This window comes from Mesoplodon bidens (genome assembly GCF_964165515.1).
Source record: "Mesoplodon bidens genome assembly, chromosome: 17".
NCBI classification, from domain to species: domain Eukaryota; kingdom Metazoa; phylum Chordata; class Mammalia; order Artiodactyla; family Ziphiidae; genus Mesoplodon; species Mesoplodon bidens.
In genome coordinates, this window is record NC_138174.1 from 46,856,710 (window position 1) to 46,879,447 (window position 22,738).

Below are 22,738 nucleotides of genomic sequence, written 5' to 3' on the forward strand. Positions count from 1 at the left end.
AAAGTCTGAAAAATATTATAATTCATTCAATTATAGAGATTTAACTTTAGGCTTTGAAAAATATCTTTTTTTTTCATATCACTTCACATTTCTGGACCACTTTTTAGCTTTACATTCGTTAAAATATTGTTAGGAATCCCTCTCTAGGTCCTGGTTGTCATGAAATAAAACCCTGTTCATTTTTTAGTATAGAGGCTATCTTGTTCTGTGTTTTAAATTACTATACACAAATGGTAAAACTTTTCATAACAAAGGTTTAATTAGAATGGTTAATAACTATGATTTCCAAAGTGTCTGGATCAGCCTTAGTAATAATTAGGGAGTTTCGTTCAATACAAAATGCTTTATTTAACCTTCATGCCTTCATTCAGATAATTATACAAATGCATACAGTTAAAGGTTTAAACTCTATTTCGGTTCACAGCTCAATTCATAGGAAAGTTGAATACAGAAAAGCAATGCACCAACAGAATATGTCTGAGACACCATTAAAAACGGTAACACTTGTTCATTTACATCTCTGAGAATAGACTGGAATAATCATCCTCTGAGAGAATCTCATTAGGAGGGTCTCCCTTTACGTTATCATAGGGCAAAAAAAAAAAAAAATCACCATTTTACAGTAAAAGGAAAAAAGCTCTGAGTATATTTACAATACATACACTATACATAAATACAAGAACAACACTTACATAATATTAATAAACTTATAACAGGGGTTGCCTAAACACTACAGAGTATATAAATGCAGAGGAAACTATTGGGAAATTAGATCTTTAGATAAGCTGGAGAAATAAATTCATTTGCAATTAAAACTCTGAACAGAAAACCAAATGAAGATTCAAGAAATTAACACATTTGCTTGCCAGCATTATTGGGGGGGGGTATCCTTTAATTCGGAGGACCTCCTCTGGGCATTCTAACTCTCTGGGGTCAGAGACCCAGGAGCCTTTGTAAAATTACACCTGTAAAGTGAATCAGACGCAGCACATCTATTCAATTTGCTGTTCAGAGGCTTCAAGCCTAGAATAACTGTTTTGTAAACGAAAGGATGTTTTTGTATTTTTACACGGCTCTTGTAATCCAATCACCATGTATAATGAGCTAAGTGTCAAGGAGAAGGAAGAAGATGCCTGCTTGATTTGGTCAAAGATGATATTTTTCTTTATTCTCATGTGTTTTTTCAAATACCACCAAGAGATTTGTTCAAAAGAAGATGACGTTTGAATTGAATCCCACACACCAAGAGCAACGTCTAGACTACTACTAATTATAACTAAGTCATTTTAAGTGGCAGGTGGGTACCTTAAACGTGGTCTGTTCTCATCGTTTCACAACACAAAGTTCTGAGTACATTCTTCTATGGACAAACATGAATTTGCTGGTTTCTCTCTCTTTTTTTTTAAATGAGCATGTTATGATACACATAATTGCATTATGATACAGGATGACATAATACAGAAGACGATGTTTTTAAGCTGGTTTTGTAAGTAGTTATCTCACATCCACGGGGAGTTGGTTTGCCACGTGATGCAATGTGTCCCACACAGACATGAACAAAACAATACAGCCACCATTCCATGGGTCAGGGGCGGTGATGGTAATTTTTTAAAATGAAGTTTTAAACACAACAAAGTGTGGACAGACAAGTTGATAGGAAAGAGCCTTGAATATAGGCACCAGTGCCCCAGTTCAACAATACCCATCCAATGTAATCAAGTCTGGGGGACGAAATATATCCTGTAGTCTGGATGTAATTACAAAATTCTGTTATGGGAAGACTAGCAGGGCAAACACAAGTAGGACAAAAGCATTTTTTATGCTATATCTTAGGAGTATGAAAGTAGCAGAAAGGGAAGATATTGGTATATCCCTAAAATATCCTACTTTTTGATTACTTGAGCATTTTGACTAGAATTTGACCCAAATTCTACCCTCCTCTTCACCCTCACTTGGAAAAAGCAAGATATAGTAATTCACACAAGGAGTCCATTCATTGGTTCTTGCTTTGCACAAAGGGCAGACTGTTGCCTCAAACATTTAAAATTTCTAGAGAAATAATCCAGAAAGAAAAAGTACCGATGTGACTATTTTCACCATTCACCTCTTTTCAACTCACTTAAAGTTGTGGTTTTTTGTTGAGAAATTATTGCTTGTGAAACCCAATTAACTGAGGAGAAAGCCCCTTTCCGCAGTGGGTTGTGTGCACACGGAACACTTGCTTTCAGCATGGAAGGGAATTTGTTTATACAGGTTTTATCTCTTCCCTCAGCCAAGTAACATGGAAAAAGCTCATAATTCAGGAGATTCATTTTCAGAAAAAGAAATACCATGAGAAATGACATTCTCTTAATGTTTTCTAAGTCCATTAGTACTTCCATAAATCAATACTGTCAGAGACCTTGTTCTACATAGAAAAGGGGGGTCGGGGTCATTTCTCTGAGGTTGGACAGCTTCCTACGTAAAATTCAATTAAACTAACAACAATACTACAAACAAATTATTTATAAGGCTACTGAAAACATTCCAATGTGGTACTGTTAGGTGAGAAATCTGAAAAGGAATTACCCGTTCTCTCTTCTTGCTCATCATCTGAATGTTCAAGATGGTCTCCCCATTCACCACCGCCAAGAGGGGGCTCTGTTATTAACGACTAATTCCATGGAGGTGAACATTTCAAATGTAACTTAAACATACTCTAGAAGGTCTATACAGGTGGAAAGCCTTCTAGTAAACCTACAAAGAAATATGCAGAATTGAGAAAACCTGCTCTGTCGAAAATGCTACACAGTAGGGAAGAGTTTTGAGGATTTTGGATCTCCAGGCCAAACATTTTAAGAGGCAAGTGACAAGTTCAGGGAGACAGCGGGCTGGTGCTGTTTGTTTATAATAATCCTCCACGTGTGACTTTCCAGGAGAAGACTGATTTCAAATATTATGTACCACTGTTAAGTCACGTGTTGTATCATGTCCCTATATCTTATTTGGAAAATAGATGATACACATCTATAATAAAACTACTTAAGGGGCTTCCCTGGTGGCGCAGTGGTTGAGAGTCCGCCGGCTGATGCAGAGGACACGGGTTCGTGCCCCGGTCCGGGAAGACCCCACATGCTGCGGAGCAGCTGGGCCCGTGAGCCACGGCCGCTGAGCCTGCGCGTCCGGAGCCTGTGCTCCGCAACGGGAGAGGCCACAAAAGAGAGAGGCCCGTGTACCGCAAACAAAAACAAAAACAAAAACAAAAACAATAAACTACTGAAGAGTTAGCTATGGAAAGGTGGCTTCTGGGAACACACGTGCTGTGGTGCACTGGGAAGAATACAGGCTTCAGAGCCAGAGAGAGGTAATGTCACATTCCCACTCTGTCACTCACTATTTCTGTTTGTGGACAACTCAGCCACCCATAAAATCTGGTACTGTTGTACAGATCAGAGGTAATATGTCTAAAAATTGCCTAGTATAGCGCTTGGCACGTAGTAAGGGTTTACTAAAGAACAGCTATGATTTTCATGGTTTGCTGAACTTTTGACCTTTCAAGTTCTTTTAGTTCTTTCAGACAACTTGCAGAAAACAGCCCAGTCAGAAGACTTGCCTTCAGTGAGATTATGGAACCCAGCAGCTTTCCTTTGACACTTAAATGGTTATTTTATACCCTAACCTGGCATATTTCCTTCTTTCCCTTTTTTTCTGAAATGCAGAGGAGGAAACGGGAGATGGTTTTCTCCAGGCCTATGATCTGGTTTTGGAGAACACTGTCCATCGTGGTAGTCTTCACTGTCTAAAGCCTGAGTGTTTAATCACAATTATACTTTTAAAATTGCTCTTCCCAAACGTTTGGCTCTGAAAGAATATGATTTTACTGATACCTCTCAGTAGCTTGTTTGGGTGGATTTGTGCTCTGAGATGGTGAGGCCGGTGAATTTCCAGGGCTCTTGTCTATTCATATCATCTCCTCATATATTTCTATTCACGACTCCACTTTTAGCAGTGAAATAATGATAGGAAAATAGTGTGAAGTTCTGAATGTAAATCTGGTCATTTCCAGGACTAACTGTAAAGCTTAGTCAAAGACTAGGCTTACTCAATGCCAGTCATACCTTTGTAGGCTTTTTGGGGAGAAATGATTGTGTCAATATTCACTCCAAAATGGTTCTTAGATGGTAACAGGAAATATTAGGGGAAAAGGATATGAAGAAATGTAAAGATGGATTTGTGCAGTTGATATTAGTGAATAAAATAAAGGAAAACAAGCAAACATCTCTACTGTTTTGCTCTAAATAAATTGGCTTTTCTTAACCAAGCAAAACTTTTTGAGCCACACACAAGTGCTTCATAAGATTGGGGCAAATCACAGTGAAGTTTTCACCTCAAAATTATATATGCCGTGTGCCAGAGTATATATTGGAGATAAAGTTCAGATTTGCATTCTTACGTTCTGTAGTTAAGAAAGATTAAATTAAGAAATGCTAACATAAACAAGATTAGGTATATTTAAAGCACACCAAATAATTTTTGAGGGGGTATGTGAACAGATTCAATTTACTGTGTGCATATATATTTACTCTGTGTGCATGTGTTTCGCAAAGGTGGAGGAAAAACCCAGTCTGATGAAGAATTATTGCTGTGTAAAAGTATAGGAATATCTCATTGGTCATAATGTTTATTGACAGGCACTTTCAGCTTTTAATTCATTTCTGAAAACTGGCATTAGCTTATTCCCATTGCCAGTACAGATTCATTTCACATGTGGCCATATCCATAGCACTCATCTTGTCAACAGGTAGCTACTGCTAAAAGTATCCCCTCTGGGATTCAACAAGAATAAACACCTGTAGAGGGTGTTTGTTTCTTCTGATAGAGAACTACTTCATGGAGGAGGAAAGTAACTGAGAAAAGAGAATAATTGCTAGATGCTTCTATTTTAGCACAAGTAAAATCCTTTGCAGCTGTTTTTCTCTTTTCAGGCAAAGACATTTTGAGTTTGGAATCAGTTGGCTGCAACTTAAAATGACTTCATTGCATTCTAAACCATCCTGGCTAAATTGAGACAAGTGGCCACTCCATTTTGTCAGGAAGCACAAGGACTGTGCTCTGACAAAGCAGAACAGAGTACCCATGGCAGTATCACTAATCGTGTGTAAGATACACAAGGCATATCTGAACAAGTTTTTTTTTTTTTATTGTGATGAAAACTAGAAGCTCTTTTTCCCAACATACTTCATCAAACTATTTACAACCTCTGTAAAATTTGTGAGTTTGAAAATACTTTTTCCACTATCACACATGTTACGAATACAGTAAAATATCTTCACTCTATTTCTTTAAGATGCAGTATCCTCCTGTTTCATTTTCTTACGAAAATCTGAATTTCTATTGCAGTTGCACAGTATTTAGCATATTTAAAGTACCAATGGACATGGGTTGCTAAACAGACATTATTCTATAATGAAACTGTGAAAATATAGCATTTTAAACTTTTATGTACACTTCTTAACTATAAAATGCAGGCAAAGTCATATATAGCATTATAAGCTGATTCCCTAGTAAGGTAAATAACTTACATTTCTAGACAGCATGGATTATTACAAATTCATTCTTTTAAAAAAGTTCTCTGTTGATATTTATTAGCCCCCTGGCTGCTGCATATACGGGTGTGTATACAGGTGTGCATCTGTCGGGGGGCCTGTACAAGTTAAGTGGAAGGCAGTGTGGAGATAAGGAGAAATGTGATATGGAAGACACGTGGCTTACCAAATCCCTTTTCTAAACAAAACCAAATCAAGTTGAAAGATTTTTTCGTGAGATGCACTACCTCAGCAAAGTGGAAGGCAGAGATCTGATCAGTGAAGTTGCAGAATACATTTACCTACTAAATTTACAGGCATTAATTAGTAAGGAGCAAAATCTGAGATTGGATTATGGACTATGAGTATTAAGGCTTCCTGGGCCTATTATGATTCATAAGAGTTATCTCACGTTCAATCCCTTACACAAAGATTGTAACTCAATGTATAATGAATGCTGGTATTCTTAACACTGCTTAAATTCTGTCAATCCTTACTGTAAATGTTAAGACACCTTTACAACAACATCATGGCTACATTTCTAAGCAGTTGTAACAATGTAACAAAGGCGTATTAATACATTTGAAGGCCTCACCTCACCAGATTTATTCAATTGCAGCTTTGATAAGTATAATAAAGTACAGAATAAGGAATACTGCATCTTTATCCATATACATGTTATCATTCTAATGAACTGATTTCAAAGTGCAGAATTATATTTATGTTTAAAACACAAATAGCAATTTGAAGTTAAAACAACTGTATAAAAATGAACACAATCTTTGTATAAGCTATTCCAAATTTCAACCATAATGAGAATGGCCTTTTCAATCATCTAGAACTGGCATTTGTAAACACTGTAGCATTTTGCAAGTTTTCCCCCCCTGACATTCCTCTTCCTATTTTCCACTTAAACTTTAAAGTGAATAAAAAGTGCTCTTTAAAAAAAAAATGTGGTTTATGTTATTGTTATTGAACTGCCTTTGAAAATAAATGTCCTATAGTGTTTTGTAAAACTAATGCCAGGCAACAGTATAAATTTTATGGTAAAGCCATTAGGAATTTCAGTCCAAATGCCTTAATAGAACTTAAGACAAGTTATCAAGCAGGCTTCTCAAAGTCCACACACAATTGATGGGATGGGGCTGGAAGTGGATGGGGAAGTGTGAATCTTTTCCCAAACAACCTAAGATCAGGATACAAGGAGGGAATCTATTGAAACCTCAAAGTCTGTACCTCTTAACTTTTCAAATAACCTTAACTTCCTTGAAATCAATCTCTAAAATGCAAAGAGACAGGTCAACTGTAGCTTCTCAAGCCATTGCAGCTACCTGTGTCTAAGTTCCCAAACGTGCACATACGCCCAGCTGCAAACTGAATAGCTTCAAATTTGAAACCAAAGAATGCTTCTAGTTAGAGAACAACTGAGAAGTCCTTTGGATTCTACTCCTTTTCTGTTGTTAATCACCTACTGTGCTTTTAAAAAGAGTCTAGAATGGACATAAGATAAAATAGAGTAGGCTTTTCTATGCCTGAAGATATTCTTACTTAAAAATGTAATTCCTTCTCTCCCAAACCACCTTCCTTTCCGCAGGGAAACACCTGTAGAAAATCCACCAAGGAGAATTTGTCATGTCCCAAGACAAGTCCCAGGTAAATTTCAGTCCTGCGACTAGATCAGCGACTCATTCACTATTTGTGCTTGGATCCCTCCTTAGAAGTATCAATACATCAAAAGGGGGAAATGGCAAAATGCCGACAGGTTCTATCGGTAAACTTACTGTCTCAGTTGGGTTGCCACTTTCAGGGGGTGAGCAGACAAGTTCACGTCCCTGAATTTTTCCTATGTTATTACAGAGGAGCAGCTCATTTCGTTCTGTGCTAAATTTAAATCTAGCTGTCACTCAGGAGGCTCCCACTGCCTGTCAGTTCTATGAATTCTGAAAACCACTTCTACCTGTAATGCTCTCAAGATCTCTCAGCAGAGAACGGGATTGGCCCTTCTTACGAGAGCAGGCAGAATTAAATCACGTCGGCCCTTCACCTCAGTGATTCACCTACTATCTGCCAACTTGGTTCCAGGACTAGCATAGATGGCTTCACAGCTGTGTTCACCATGCTCTGTGTTCATCATGCTCTGTGTTCTTTGCCACTGACCAGTAACCAACACTGGCCTTTCTATTCAAAATAGTCACAGGCAATGAGAAGGAGGAGTTGCATACAGTACAGATAAAAAACCTTTCCAGTTGGTAAAAAAACCCACAAAAACCCAGTGCTTGGTGGGTAGTACACTGTTGTAGCTAAAGAAGCTATTTATCCATAGAATTGCAGCCCTTGTTGGAGGGACACTGCCAATGAATTTTTCAGACCTGGCAGGAAATGTAGAGCACATATTTTTGAAGATAGAATTTGACCTGAAAATCATTATGCTGTTGCTTGAATATTAAAAAAAAAAAATTCTTTTTAATGCCATCCAACACAAATCATCCTTTTTTCAACGTTTATAGTTTTTGCTTCACCAAAATAAGATTATCTGAATTAGAAGATAATCCTAAAAAGGATAATCCTAGAACCAGAAATTATTTCAGAATGTTCACACCTTTAAAAATGAGCTAGTAATATTGTGAGGTTGATTTGTGCAATTCTCCAAATCAAGTGTTTGTAATTAAAATATATTGCAAAGGTCTATGCTGGCAACTTCTTATACCTAAGCTATAAAAAAAATCTTAATAATAACAACAACAACAACAATGACAAAAAAACCTCACCAAGCCCCTTAGCCACAGAAAGCTGAAAAAACCCAGCTTTTAGTGGGGAAAAAATATGATAATTTTTCTGAAAGAATGCTCGTTGGTGATGTATTGCTTTGTTTACTACACACTTTGCTAGTTGCAAAAAAGGCTCATAATTTTGGGGGGCTGACGGGACTATAATTTCCTCTCACCCTCAGGACGGGATGAGTGGGTTCAAATATCCCTGCAGATGCCATTGCAGAACCACTGGGTGAGTTTAGAAAATGAAATCTGTAGAGAAGAACCTATTGGAGAGTCACTTATCCTTGGCTCTCCAAGGGAGGAAACTAGCACCATGTCAGGCTTTCCTTGGGGAGCATTCCTTTCCCACTGACTTGGTTCCAAGAACTGACCCATTCACCCAAGAGTTAATTCCCTGCTATGCCTCCGTGGCCTTTCTAGTCACCAAATAACTGTTTTCAAACAAGAAAAGGGGGAGCATAATCTTTAATTGTGGTACTCAACCAAGCAGGACAACAAACAGCAGAAAGATTACCTCAGTGCTGCAAATGTAACCAAGACCTCTAAAATGCTGGGGTGTTTTTTGCAATCCCTTTAGTAAGTATGAAAATTGGTAACATGAGTCCTCAGTGAAGTTATTGTAGGCAAGTCCTTTTATTCGTTATTGCTTTTCTCCTCAAGAGGCGCATTATTTCCATCTCTGCTTTGTCTGATTTTTTCATGTTCACTGACTGCCTGGTCAGCCCCACCTCTTACCTTGGTGCCAGTGTGTCTAAGAAAGTTTCCCCCCTCCCCCCGATTCCTTGTAATCAAATACTAGGGGCAGGAAGAGATGATGCCTAGGTGACAGAACACTGCAATTTGAAGTGGGGCAGTAGTTTTTTTAGACAGGCTCTTCCTATTCAACTACAAAACGGCTCTGTGCCCGTCCATGCCAGGGCAGACACCAGGACTAGACTCCAACTGAAATGTCGCTGTCCCTCTGCTCGAACAGATGAACAAAACAGAAGCAGAACAAAACAAAAACGATCAACAACAAACAAATGAAAGAATCAATGTTGGTTTTCTCCAGGGCATGGATGGCATAATGACAAGTTGCGGGTGATATCTAGTGGCTGCCATCACTATTGCAAAGGGCTGCCTGAGCGCTCCTTTCTTTTCAGGTAATGGAACCTCTCCAACAGCTTCTTCTTTTCTACTTTCAGGCTGCTTGCTGGTAACAGATTGGAAGTGGGTTCTATCTTACTTAGACAGTAACTCAAACTTTTGTAAAAACGGGCTCAGGGGTGGGATGATGGGAGAATAATTCAAATTTACAAGGTCTTGCTCTAGCCATCAATTTGTGGTAGATGACCTTTAAAGTATCAAGAACAAAACGTCTGACAGCTCAGAAAATGTACAAACTACAAACATCTTGAAATGGCAGAGGACACCGCACGGAAAACAATGCCTGTCTCTTCAGCATTTGTGTCACCGATCTCCCAGGCCAGCATGAAGTTGTTTCTCGTGTAGTCATGATGGGGGTTACCTTCAGACCGAAAGGAGAAGTGTTACTACTTCTTTTTCCTGCTCTGCTTTCAGACATCGTGGGATGGTGATGCCCTTTTGTGTTAACACTGTGAAGGGGATTCAGCCCTGCTGAATTGGGTGCCGCTAAGAGATCCAGCTCTTACACTCAGCTGGACAGGTAGCCTTCCTCACACCAGCATATGCCTCCGGCGGTGCAGTGCCAAGTGATCTGACCGGGAAAAGCTGCGATCACAGTCTGCGCACTTGAATGGCTTCACTCCCGTGTGTTTGCGGTAATGCCTCGTCAGTTCATCCGAACGAGCGAATTTCCAGGTGCAGCCTTCCCAGGTACACTTGTAGGGTTTCTCTCCTGGAAGAAACAAAGGGACACACGCTTTGGTGCTCCATCATTTCTCCAGAAAAACCATCCCAACATGATATTTGGGGAAGTGACTGTTCTCAGTGGATTTTCCATTTGGTAATCCTTTGTTGGGAAACCTAATCACCCCACCAGCTGGGGTTGAGTCAGACAGGTGGCGTTTCAAGTTCGTCTCTCTTGCTGTGACACTGGGCGGGTTAGTTAACACTTGCATCCTGAGTTATGGGTAAGTTACTTTGCAGTCAAAATATCAAAAGGCATAGACTGATTGCTACTGGATATAATCACCATGGTAGACCGGAAAGGCGTGTTAGGGGGCTCTACCTAGGTTGACTGGCTCGAGGGCTAAAACTCACAAAGAAATATAAAGCGTAGTGATTTGTATGTTTTGTTGCAATACTCCTCCCAACAGGGTATCACTTAGATGTTTAAAGGCTATTTTAGGGTACAATGTCCTTTTATCCGTCACACAAAATTTCATTAAAAGGTAAGCACTCTACCACCCCCCAGAAATTAGGTATTAAGTACTTATTATTTATAAACATCTACTGTTTGTTTGTCTCCTGGGAAAGAATCCTAGATACCTTAATAGTGCAAGTTTCAATATCTTCTTCAGTGACTTAAGAATGAGGGCAAGCCCTAAGGAATCATCAAGTTGGTCCCAGTGTTGAGAGCCACAGTAAAAAACAGTCTGAAGAAGTATGTAATTTGACCAGATCCCTCAGTCAACTCGTAAAGACAGTAAAATATGCAAAGGCTTTGCTGGGAAAAGATATGCTATCCATTGTCCAAAAGAGCTCCCTGGGGGAATGGGACAATAGTTGACCTAGGTGTGCTTTTTCCTGGCTCTCATTCAGAATGGAAGCGCTGTCCTCAGGCAACCCCAGAAGAGCTGATCTCTCCTCTGCTGCTTCCATCCAATAGTCAACAACGTGCTGCTTAGCCACACTTGGTGTCTGGCGAAAGGGCCTAAGACTGGGAAAGGAGCTATTTGCTGGTCCCAATGGACGGAGTTGCAAAGTGACTTTTGTTAAATCCACTTTACAGATGAGACAACGGAGGTTCAATGGAGTAAAGTAACTTGCCTGAGGCCAGTCAATAGATGTGTTTGGCTCCAAATGCAGCGCTTTTCACTGTGTTCTAGGGGAGTGGATAAGTCTTTCCCCATCTAAACTCTGTCAAATCCTTAGCCAACACTGATTCCACCGTCTTAGACACTTGCGAATTGTTCAACTCCTACTTCTATTAACTTGCCTACCACAGTAGATCATACAGGTTTTGTCTAGACGTCTTTCCCCTTTACCAGTTTCTGAATACGCAGAGATCAAGAATCACGCCTCTACTATTTCACTATCCTCAGAGCTTAAAAGTATGTGCCAAACAGTGTTTGAATAAATTAATAAAACTGCAGCACACACAGACGTGCTCACACAAAGGCGTGTACACAGGAGTGTACTAAGCCCTGTAAATGAGATGTACAAGTGATGGGAAAACTAGACTGAACCAGATCCAGCAGTTTTTGTTCAACTGTTAACTAAATGTTAACTACAGGGGTCCTTTTAGGATCAAGTGGCCCTTTCACAGAAGTGACTGAATAGTACAGCCCAGTTAAATCTAGAGATACGGACACACTAACTGTGGCCCACAGAAAGCTCCAGGTTACTCTGACATCCAGCCTACATCCAGCCTACTGACTGGATTAATCCAAAACCTCAACTTCCGACTCATTCTGGATGCTCTATGGAGACAAAAATCTGCATTTACAGGTGTCTACTGATCAGAATTTAACAGAAATTTAACAGAAAATTTTAAAAATCAGCAAAACCCCTAACTTAAAAAGAATGGCAATCTACTATACAGTATATCCATGACAACTGTTAAAATGCTTTTATTTACATTTCATCACCATATGTTTTATTTACATGTCATCATCATATTTTTTTTTCCTTGAAATTTACAACATGAGCATGGGTTTTAATAAGCTGACATTGATATAAATCATATCTTCAAAAACACATCCATCTTTGGGGCACTGAGCTCAGCCAGTTGACTCCTTGTCACCAACAGGCATCTCCTAGTTATCTCCTGTGTTACTAAGGAACCAGCCACAGAGAGTATAGGCCTAAGAAGGAAAAAATAAAAGATTTTCTTAATTGGGGAAAAGCATTGCTCAGTTGTGTGTTAGGAGGACGTCTGTTTCTATCTTGGTGGGGAAGTGTCATCTGAGTATGACTGGGGTTAGAAAAGCTGCTGGACCCTCACCTTGGCATTGCAGATGGAGAGACAGGAAGGGGCTCCATAACTGGGATGGGCCCGGAAGTAAAGAGAGGCCATAGAAGGAGACGGGGCTTCAGTCTCACCTCAAGAAGGATGCTGGAGGCTGGCATGGCCACCGTAGGGACGGCCTGTTGTCTCAGGGGTTCTCTGAATTTCCTTGTACACCCAATTTTGGCACTTAATATTCTGCAGTTTCTTCCTCCAAATTATAATAGACATACTTTTACTTTCACTTTGGCTGTTTAATAATGGTAGCTGTGCCCTTTTCACTTGAAAATCTATAGCAGGGGTGGTAAACTGTGGCCCCCAGGACAAATCTAGTCTGTGGTTTGTTTTCTGTGCAAGCCGCAAGCTAAGAGTAGTTTTCACACTTTTAAATGGTTGGAAAAAAAAAAAAAACAAACCCAAAAGAAGGCTCTCTCGTGGCATGTGCAAAGTATATACTTTTCATGAAATTCAAATTTTAGTGGCCATAAATAAGTCTTTATTGGAACACAGCCACACTCATTTGTTTGCATATTGTTTATGGCTGTTTTCCAGGGATGGAGGCATTGAGCACTGCAATAGAGAATGTATGGCCTGCAATACCTAAAACATTTACTATAGAAGCTTGGCCAACTCTTGATGTAAGGGACGGGCACCGCAGCTTTTGGCAGGCTTCCTGATTATGTTAACTTAATCAGCATATATAACACACCTTGTTAGTTTGGGATGGGTGGGTGAGGGAATATTTTGGCTATAAGATAATCACTTATTCTTAACTCAGGCTCCTCGATTACAATTCGAGCTGTCCTCTTGGTAACGAATACACGTGATATTTCATGTCCGATGCTTTAAACAGAGAGTTCTGGACAAGGAGAAATAAGGGACTCTCTGAAAAGGCTCACCCAATTCAGTCAGGGTTTTAAAAGTCTTCGGGATCTCCTCTGCTCATTAGAAAAGCACAGTAATGAGTAAGGCCTTCACTATGAGGGTGAGAGGGGTCAGGAACGTCTCTGTACACTTTACCTGGTAACCAAAAGAGCACTGATTCTACAGTGATGGAGCCCGACCCTTCCCTACTCCACTCCAACCCACCCTTTCAATACGGTTGTGTTACCATGGCCACCGTGCTCAGTGATGAGCTACAATTAATTCTACTTAGTCTGAGGAGGAGGACATAAGGAAGGAAGAATCAGAAAAGAGGAGCTCAGATGTCTGGCATCATTTCTAAGGTGGATGTCTTAAAGGCGGAGAGGCAGAGAAAGCAACAGGAAACTCAGTGCAGAACGTGAAAAGTATTCTGTGAGGTGAAATCAGGTTCAGTAAGTGCCTCCAAAATGCAAGATGCAGATACGTCCCTACCTCATGAGTAAAACCAGTGAAAATGATATATAAGCTTATAAACCATTAGGGGCTAAGTGATTAAGGAAGGCAGGTAAAAAAGAATGAACACAGTCTCATCTAGGGGGTCGGGGGAGGGAGGACCTCTATCAGAAAATAATAAACTTCATTATCTGAGTGATCGATGAGTTTTCCTTGAAGCTTTTCTTACAAAAATATATGCTTTCTTTTTAATATCCCCCAATATTTCTTGTACAATATTTCTTGCCCCCATTTCCTCGCAAATAAAACCAGAGTTTGGGTATTCTCTCTCCATACTCAGAAGAAAGAAGAGGGGAAGAAAGAAAATAAGATCTTCAAATCTCTCTTCACAGCTAGAGACTGAGCTCTGGGGGTGGCTCCTGTCTATGGAGATGAGATGGCTGCTTGGACCAGGCAGAGAGCAGGCTTCTCCCCCTCCCTCAAGAGGGACCTCGGTTTCCCTTATATCCACCTCGTGCCTAGCATTTCATTACAAAAAGTCAATAAATTCTCTCACTGGACTAGTTAAGTTTTAGAAGTGGATACAATGCTAGTGGCTGCTACATTATGTTAAAACTGCACGTTATATTTTATGCTTGTGCTTTGAAGCTATTTAAAGGGTACAATCTTATAAACAAATTAAGAGACACTAACTTCATGATGTGAGTAAAAACTAATTAAGATGATAAATAGGGCTCCCCTGGTGGCGCAGTGGTTGAGAGTCCGCCTGCCGATGCAGGGAACACGGGTTCGTGCCCCGGTCCGGGAAGATCCCACGTGCCGCAGAGCGGCTGGGCCCGTGAGCCACGGCCGCTGAGCCTGCGCGTCCGGAGCCTGTGCTCCGCAACGGGAGAGGCCACAGCAGTGAGAGGCCCGCGTACCGCAAAAAAAATAAATAAATAAAAAAAGACGATAAATAAGTTTGTAAGATACACTGTAATATGTATAAATGAGCCCTGAAAGGATATAATAAAGAACGGACAGAATCCTTCCTCCATCCCCCCTTCTCTCCTTCAAATCTTGCTAGAAAACAGAAAGCTCACTTTAAAGTTAAAAAAGCCAGTGGAGGGGACAGAACGGTGGGTGGATTTTCCACGAACGTTTTCCTGTGGGAAGAGTTGGCTTGGACACGAATAGCGGTCAAGCATCTCCCAGGGTCTGTGCGGCTTTTGTGCACAGCTGCTCTGTGCCAGGCTGAATGGGGGTGACAGTAAACCCTATTTCCAGTGATTTCTTCAGGAACAGTGAATGGTCCTTAAACTCATTTGAATTAGAATTCTGCACATGTGTTATTCAACACTGTTTTCACTAGAAATAAGCTAAAAATTAAAAAAAAGCATGCCCACCTTTTTTTGTTTGTTTGTTTCGTCTAACCCACAAATACACTTAGAATCCTCGGTAGAAAAGTCTTTGAAAATGTATTTAAATATTTTTCAAAAGAATCAGAAGTTTTGACTCCACCGTCAGATCACCTTTGATTTTTGTTTCTTACATTAATCCTGTGAAATAATAAAATGATAGGGAATGGTGTGGTATACGTCCTTACCAATAAGTCTTAGTAAGTGATTAAGTCGAGACATCAAGTTGCTAATGTATAGGAAAAAAATCAAAGGACGTGAGCTGGGTAATTGGTAGCTTAACACTACACTCACCTTGGGGTGTAGTTATTAACTTTTAGACTTTCAATTCTGAAGTGAAGGTCTCTATGTCCCATGAAAAACCCGTAAGCCATTTCCACATTTGGACCATTTTTCAGCACAATCTGTCCTCTTTCAGTTCTTTATAAAACCTGAACTAAACTACGAAACCTCTGAAAAAGAAAAATGTTAACTGAAACTAATAGCAAGCCCTCCTATTCTTTTAAAGTGAAAGAGTCCTGCAAAGATTAAAAAGAGAACATACCAAAAAAAGAGGGTTTGTTAATTTTTGTTCGAAAACACTTTTTAACTCCTCATTTGGGGTTCATGTTAGAAACAGTTTCATATGCACACTGGCCCGTGTGTGTGTGTGTGTGTGTGTGTGTGTGTGTATTCACAGGCATTATTTAAATAGTATTCTAAGTATTCTAATTAAGTGTCCTGGGAAAATGAAAACTCTCATCAGGGTTTTTTTCTTGAAACAGTCAAGAAACTGATTTATTATGAGAACGGCTGTCTCTTTCAATTTTGGTTAAAGAAAAGGATTAAGAGTCACTCAGTGCATTTCCATGACATTTACCCAGCAGAAGGCATAATAAAGTCTAAAGAAAACATCAGGTATTGAATGGATTCCCAAAACCCACGAAACAAAAATAACTTTTTCGGGTACCTCCCATTTCACCATCTGAAACGCTGAAAGGTAAATGTGTCCTGAGACAAAAGACAGGTGCCCTTTCATATTAAAATGACGTGTGAGCAACACCAGAAAAGGAATGTGCAGTTTGCAAAAGCTCCCGGTCAAACAAAACGCCCATGTCCTCACATCAGCTTCTCTCTATTATTCTCTCAAGCAACCGAAAAAAAAAAAAACCACCTTTGGCAACAGGAAACATAGGCATTTTCTTCAGTTCAGAAGTGCATTTCTGAAATGTGTCCCTGTTTAACTTTTATAAAGTCAGGGGGCCCCAGACACTGACAAATGAGCTTCATTACACTCAAGGCTCAACATATTTGCTGTGACAATCTGTTTCACTTGAGGAATGGTATTTGCATATGAGGGGAAAAAAAACCCCAGAATCAAGATTCCTATCTTGTTTTCTGGTTTCTGTTACATTAGTTCATAAAAGTTCACAGAATTTTAGATCTGGAAGGAAATTAGGTCCTTTGAAAATGAGGAAACAGAAACCTAGAGCTGAGATTACAAGGCCCTTGACTTGTCCAGGGGTAGACAAGGCTGCCTTCCTTCTTGCTGGTGTTAAGGGGGCAGAAAACAGCACAGGCTTTGAAATCAAGTGGAATGCGCGGTCAAATGAGGCTCAGTCTCCAATCTGCGACTGGATCTCAGGCTAGAGAGTTAAGCTTTCTGAAACTCTGTTCCCCGTCTGTAAAATGGGAACACTGTTCCCACGGTGAAACTTAGAAATACACATGCCATGTGCCTGGCACATGATAGGTGCTTAATAAAGGATATTGAATTCTAAATTATGAAATTCAAGGTTTTTCTGTTTCTGCTAAGAAATATAAATAACATAAAGTTAAAAATAAATCCCATTTGTTATTCTTAGGGAAGGAATTAAGATTTGCAGGTAAAATGGATGCCGACCCTGATCCTGATTTTTTCTAACGTTTTAAGTATAAAACTCCTTTATAGGCCAAGTAGACCAATCTATTCTATAATTTGTTTGATCCGTTTGGTCTTGTCAATTCAATCAAACAAGTCATCAGTATGTTAGTATCTGCCCTATGTAACTGTCTGGACTGAATTAATTCTCCTTTTCATTATGTGTAAACAAGACCAAGTGGGTCTTTCTTTTCATGCAATTATATAGAGGATTTCTTTGATAAAAATAATATTTGCTACAGCATATAGCGTCTTCCATCTACCACACTTAGCTCTAAGAGTTTTATGGATCTGAACTCATTTAACTTCGACCCTAACTGTAGTTGCTGTAACCAACCCCACTTCACCCAGAGTTAGTATGTGGTGGATGCAGGAGGGATTTCAACCCAGGGAGCCTGACACCCAAGGTCACAATCCTAACCACTACCCTACAATGCCTCTCAACATCTTAAATCACTGCTTTCGTAAACCAGGATATCCAGTCAGAAATGGCCAAGCAGACTGAGAGAATATGAACTAGTACTTACAGGACAAACACTGTGTTAACCCAGAGGCTAGCCCCTCTCCTCTAGAAATCAAATGTAAATGAAGTTAAAAATACCCTAAAGGGCGTCCCTGGTGGCGCAGTGGTTGAGAGTCCGCCTGCCGATGTAGGGGACGCAGGTTCGTGCCCCGGTCCGGGAAGATCCCACATGCCGCGGAGCAGCTGGGCCCGTGAGCCATGGCCGCTGAGCCTGCGCGTCCGGAGCCTGTGCTCCGCAACGGGAGAGGCCACAACAGTGAGAGGCCCGCGTACCGCAAAAAAACACACACAAAAAAACAAAAAAACAAACAAAGAAAATACCCTATAATAAAAATGTACTTTACTGGAAGTAAAAAGTTCAAGGTCTCAGGATAATACTCTACGTGGCTGAGTTTATATTTCTATGTAGGGACAACGTTTATCTTCCTGTTTCTGGTTACCTTTTCCTCAGTTTCTTTTGTAGACGCCTTCCTTTACCTGTCACATAAATCAGGGGTCCCCAACCCCCAACCAGTACCGGTCCGTGGCCTGTTAGGAACCGGGCCGCACAGTGGGAAGTGCGTGGTGGGAGAGCGAGCAAAGCTTCCTCTGTATTTGGAGCCGCTCCCCATCCCTCACATTACCGCCTAAGCCCCGCCTCCTGTCGGCATTATGGTGAGTTGCGTAATTATTTCATTATATATTACAATATAATAATAATAGAAATAAAGTGCACAATAAGTGTAATGCGCTTGAATCATCCCCAAACCGTCCCCCGCCCTGGTCAGTGGAAAAATTATCTTCCACGAAACCAGTCCCTGGTGCCAAAAAGGCTGGGGACGCTGACATAAATGTTTACTGAGATTTGGGCTTTGACATCTTGTCACTTGCATAGGTTCTGCTTGGTTTCCACAGCTTCTACCACAACTTATAAAGGAAAGATTCCCAAGCGTCTACACCTCCGTCTCTTTCCCAAGCACCACGGAAGGAAGGGGAGACAACATTGCCAGTTGGCAGCCCGAAAGCAACCCCACGTGACCAAAACGCTATTCAGCATCTACCACTTAGACGAGACATGTTCCTCCTTCTATTTTGATATCTGGGAAAAAGACAAGCCCATCTGTTCAGGTATCAAGTCATACATCTGTCCAGTTGGCGAGATTTCTTGGACTCTTTCCTATCGGTTATTCTCTACCTGCCCCAACCCGATTATTACATTTGCCAGTTCTGCCTTCCCAATGTCCTCTGCAGTTCATCTCCATGAAGATGGTCTGCCTCTTTTTAGAGTTTCACCATCTTTCACCAATACCAACTTCTACTGCTCTGTTTCCCTGTCTTATGTCCTGTTACCTCCAGTTTAATTATTAATGCTCCTGGTCCTCATCTTCTCACTGGCTTTCTAACAAAGCAAAACTTCAGTCGACTTTCAAGAAAGACTGGGAATTCCCTGGTGGTCCAGTGGTTAGGACTCCACGCTTCCACTGCAGGGGGCCCAGGTTTGATCCCTGGTCAGGGAACTAAGATCCCACAAGTCACACAGCATGGCCGAAACCCACCCCCCCAAAACCAAAAAACAAACAAACAAAAAAAGATTAGTTCACATTATGATGAAAAACCTTAAAAACAGGCCATTTACCAATCACTTGCTATCTTGATACTTCCAAGTACCTTAATGACCAACGCTAAACAGGTAGGAACCGCTAGCTAGACCTGCATGGAGTGTGGTCCTAGTGGGAGAGACTGGCAGGTTATGAGCAAACTTGTCTGAGACCAGGTGTAACGACAGCAGCACAGGTTCTAGAGAAACCAGAGTCTGCGTCTCAGCTCCACTCCTTCCTTGTTCATTCCATGACCGTGGACAAGTGCTCTAACCTTTCAGGGGATTTACAGATGCGATTAAAATATGTAAAGCACTAGCAGAGCGGGGCACTGTGCCTGGGACCTGGCAGGTCCTCAGGAAATAGCAGTTCTCTCTCACTGCTGGTCTCCACGTCTGTTCCCAGCATTCCTTCCTCCTAACCATGCACGCCAGTTGTCTTCAAAGTCTTCCCTTCCCCTGCCCTCACGCCCAAGCAGATACCATGCCCTCCTGTCTCTATTGCTCCACTGTTTCCCACACGCTTTCCTCTCTGCCCACTGTGCTGCTGCAACAAGGAAACGTCCAAGTGTTCCAGGGTCACGGAGGAAAAAATGCTACCTGCCTAGGGAAGGAGGGTGGTCAGAGAGCTTCACAGACAAGGTGACACTGAGGCAGTTTCCAAAAATAAATAGAAGTTTACCAACTCAAGAAGGAAAAATGGAGGTGCCCAGGCAGGCCATTTCAGGTAGGGGCAAGAATGTACAAATGAACTCCATACAGCTGGGCATGTTTGGAGGTTGCTTCATTTGTGTGGGTGGGGAATGGGAGAAATTGGGATGGGGTCAGCAAATGAGGTTTGACAGATGAAAAGGAGTCCAATGAGAAGGGCCTTGCACGCCCAGCTTAGAAAGGTGTCCCCAAATTCCCTGGCCATAACAGACAACTCTCATGGTGTTCTTTTGTTATTCTGCTTGTATCTTTATTATATGACTTGGTAGACTTGGCCTTCGTTGTGACTGTTCAATGGATCTTACCTAGTATACTTATGGACAAGTTCATTGAAGATGGGGGTTCTGCCTCTTTCTGCCTTTTTCAAGAAAAATCTATAGTGCCTTAGACATGGAAAATGCTCAGTAAATATCTGTCTTGTCGAATTTGTCTATGAATAGGTCCTTTCAAATAAAAGACTACGTTTTACTAAGTATTTAAAATACGTTCTTGAAAAGATTATTTATACTATCATTATAAAAATGATGACAAAGGGCTGATAAAATAATACTTTTACTCCAACTTCTTCTGCATTATATAAATATTAAATTAGTTGAGTCTGAAGTAAAGAGATTATATAATTAGAGCTGATTGTGACAATACATTAAATTATCCAAACTTTTTTGCCTTGAACCTACTGCTCATATTAATAATATATATCCACATCAATATCCAGACATACACAATTTCAATTCAACAAATAATGAACTGGGTCCTTAAAATGTGTTAGTCACTGTATTCACTGGGGATATAAAAATGAGGCCCCCTGTGGTAATTATGCAACAACTTGCTATATTTATGTTCAAAGTTAAAAAAATAGAAAACCTGAGATACATAGAGTTAAGTAGCTTGTCTAAGCTCACAAGCCAGTTAGGGGCCAAAGACAAATTTCTGTCGCCTGACTTCAAATTTAGTGCTATTTCTATGATAGTTTCCTATTTCTTCGCCGTTACCAATATGGGGCGTATCTGTGAGCTCTCTAGCCAAGATCCGCAAACAGCTTATTTGCTGAGGAGTTTTACTTGAAAAACGTCAGTTTGTTCTTAAGTGATTCATTATCCTGGCATCACTAAGCCCTGTGCTTTATCTAACAATGAATCTAGACGGAGGGTCTGACGTGGAGCTTTATATGGAACGAGTTATTTAATTAATGAAGATAGATGTGAAAGTATAAGCAGCACCCCCTCGCCTGAAGGTAAGATCTAGCAACCCCGAGACTTGTGAACAAAAGGCCACCAAGATGCACAGCTGTCACATAGCTCATGATTTTCTTTGTAGGATATCATCAAATCATTTCAGAATCTCATCCAATAAAATAAGACGTCAAATTAGAAGCAAGAAATATAGGAATAGCAATGAGAAGTAATGAGACAAGAAAGAAAGTGAAAAAACATGGAATCCACAAGCATTTTGGACTGGGGTGTGTGTGTGTGCGCGCGCGCATGTGCACGCATAGTCATTATCTGATATTAATTATAGCACATGATATTACTTACAAAGTCTTCATTCCTCAAGGGAAGGGCTAAATAATACATCATTTCTTTCATTTGTAAAGGTAGGGAAGGACATATTTTCGAGACGTTTAAATCAAAATCAGTTAAAAATTTTAAAGCATCCATATGAGTTAACTTCCTTGATGTGTAAAATTCAGATATGAATTATTCTTGCTAAAGCTAGACATAAGAAATGTGGCTGCTCTATATTTACTAATTTTTAAAACTTTGCTGTACCGCTTTCATATGAATACAAATGACTATTAGACAAGATTGGCTAAATGAGCCTCAGATTTATTAGAGAGCAGGATACCAAGTTGAAATTTTCAAATTCCGATTCATCTGAAACAACATTTTTATAGGTCAAAACTACTTATTTAAAAATCCGGTTTTAAATCTTTATCTTGCCGTTTCCTTGTTCATCATTAAATTATAATATTCTGCAGAGCAGTGATCATCATGCCGTGTCAAACGTACCACTAGAGGGTTCTAGCTGACTCTTCCTTGGACCCTCTTAGACTAGACCCAACATCTGGTTGTAGTGCGCCATCTAGTGGTTGTAAGAATCACTGGTGCCTGAGTGTTATTTGCTTGAACTGCATTTTAGAAAACACAATGGCATACATTTTAAGAAGTAATAAGAATTCTAAACGGCAATACCACACTCATAAAACCATTTTTTTCTAAAATTCATATTTAGATCACTTAATAAGTAATGAAATTCTTAAAGTGAGGGAAACTCATTGTATTAATACATAGTAGTTATGTTTAGCACAGATTTAAATGACCTTTAATTTCAATACACTGCATATTCATTTAAATACACTGCACACTGCTTCATGCAGAGGAAACACACAATTTAGACCAGTGAGTAGGAATAACGTACCTGCTGACAAAGGGGTGGATGAGATGACCGAGATATATTTTTTTCCTTCTATTGAACGTGACTTAAACAACTTACCACAGACAGGTGTTAGTAGGCATTTAAAAATATTTGGTCAAACCTTTATGTTATTATCTAAACTGCACATTTATGAAACGATATTTAATTATTTTTAAAAGGTACTCTTCAGCACGTCTTTTTTTTTTTACTCTAAATTCCTTGTTAATATATAGAAAATGATCCTCTTTCATGCTCCTACAAATGTTTAATTTACTGTACGTATAAGTCCTAAAGAGATGACTGATCATGTACTAATAAAGCACAAAAGATCAAGTGTTAAAGGTAGAATTAACGTGACTTTCTCAAAGAAAGTGTCTTGTTGTCCCTTGCTCACCTCCCATCGCGTGTGTAGTTCTCATAAGTCATCTG

At 40.1% G+C, this 22,738-nt stretch overlaps 1 protein-coding gene across 2 annotated transcripts in view; it reads right to left on the bottom strand.

Moving 5' to 3' along the window:
* Positions 1–237: 237 nt before the first annotated feature.
* The window catches only part of KLF12 (KLF transcription factor 12), a 452,957-nt gene continuing 430,456 nt past the window's right edge, over positions 238–22,738 (bottom strand). For both annotated transcript variants that reach the window (XM_081214998.1, XM_081214999.1), the window contains exon 8: positions 238–10,196. In XM_081214998.1, coding sequence (XP_081071124.1) covers positions 10,015–10,196 — 182 coding nt within the window. In that variant the 3' untranslated portion in view covers positions 238–10,014. The remainder of the gene's footprint in view (positions 10,197–22,738) is intronic.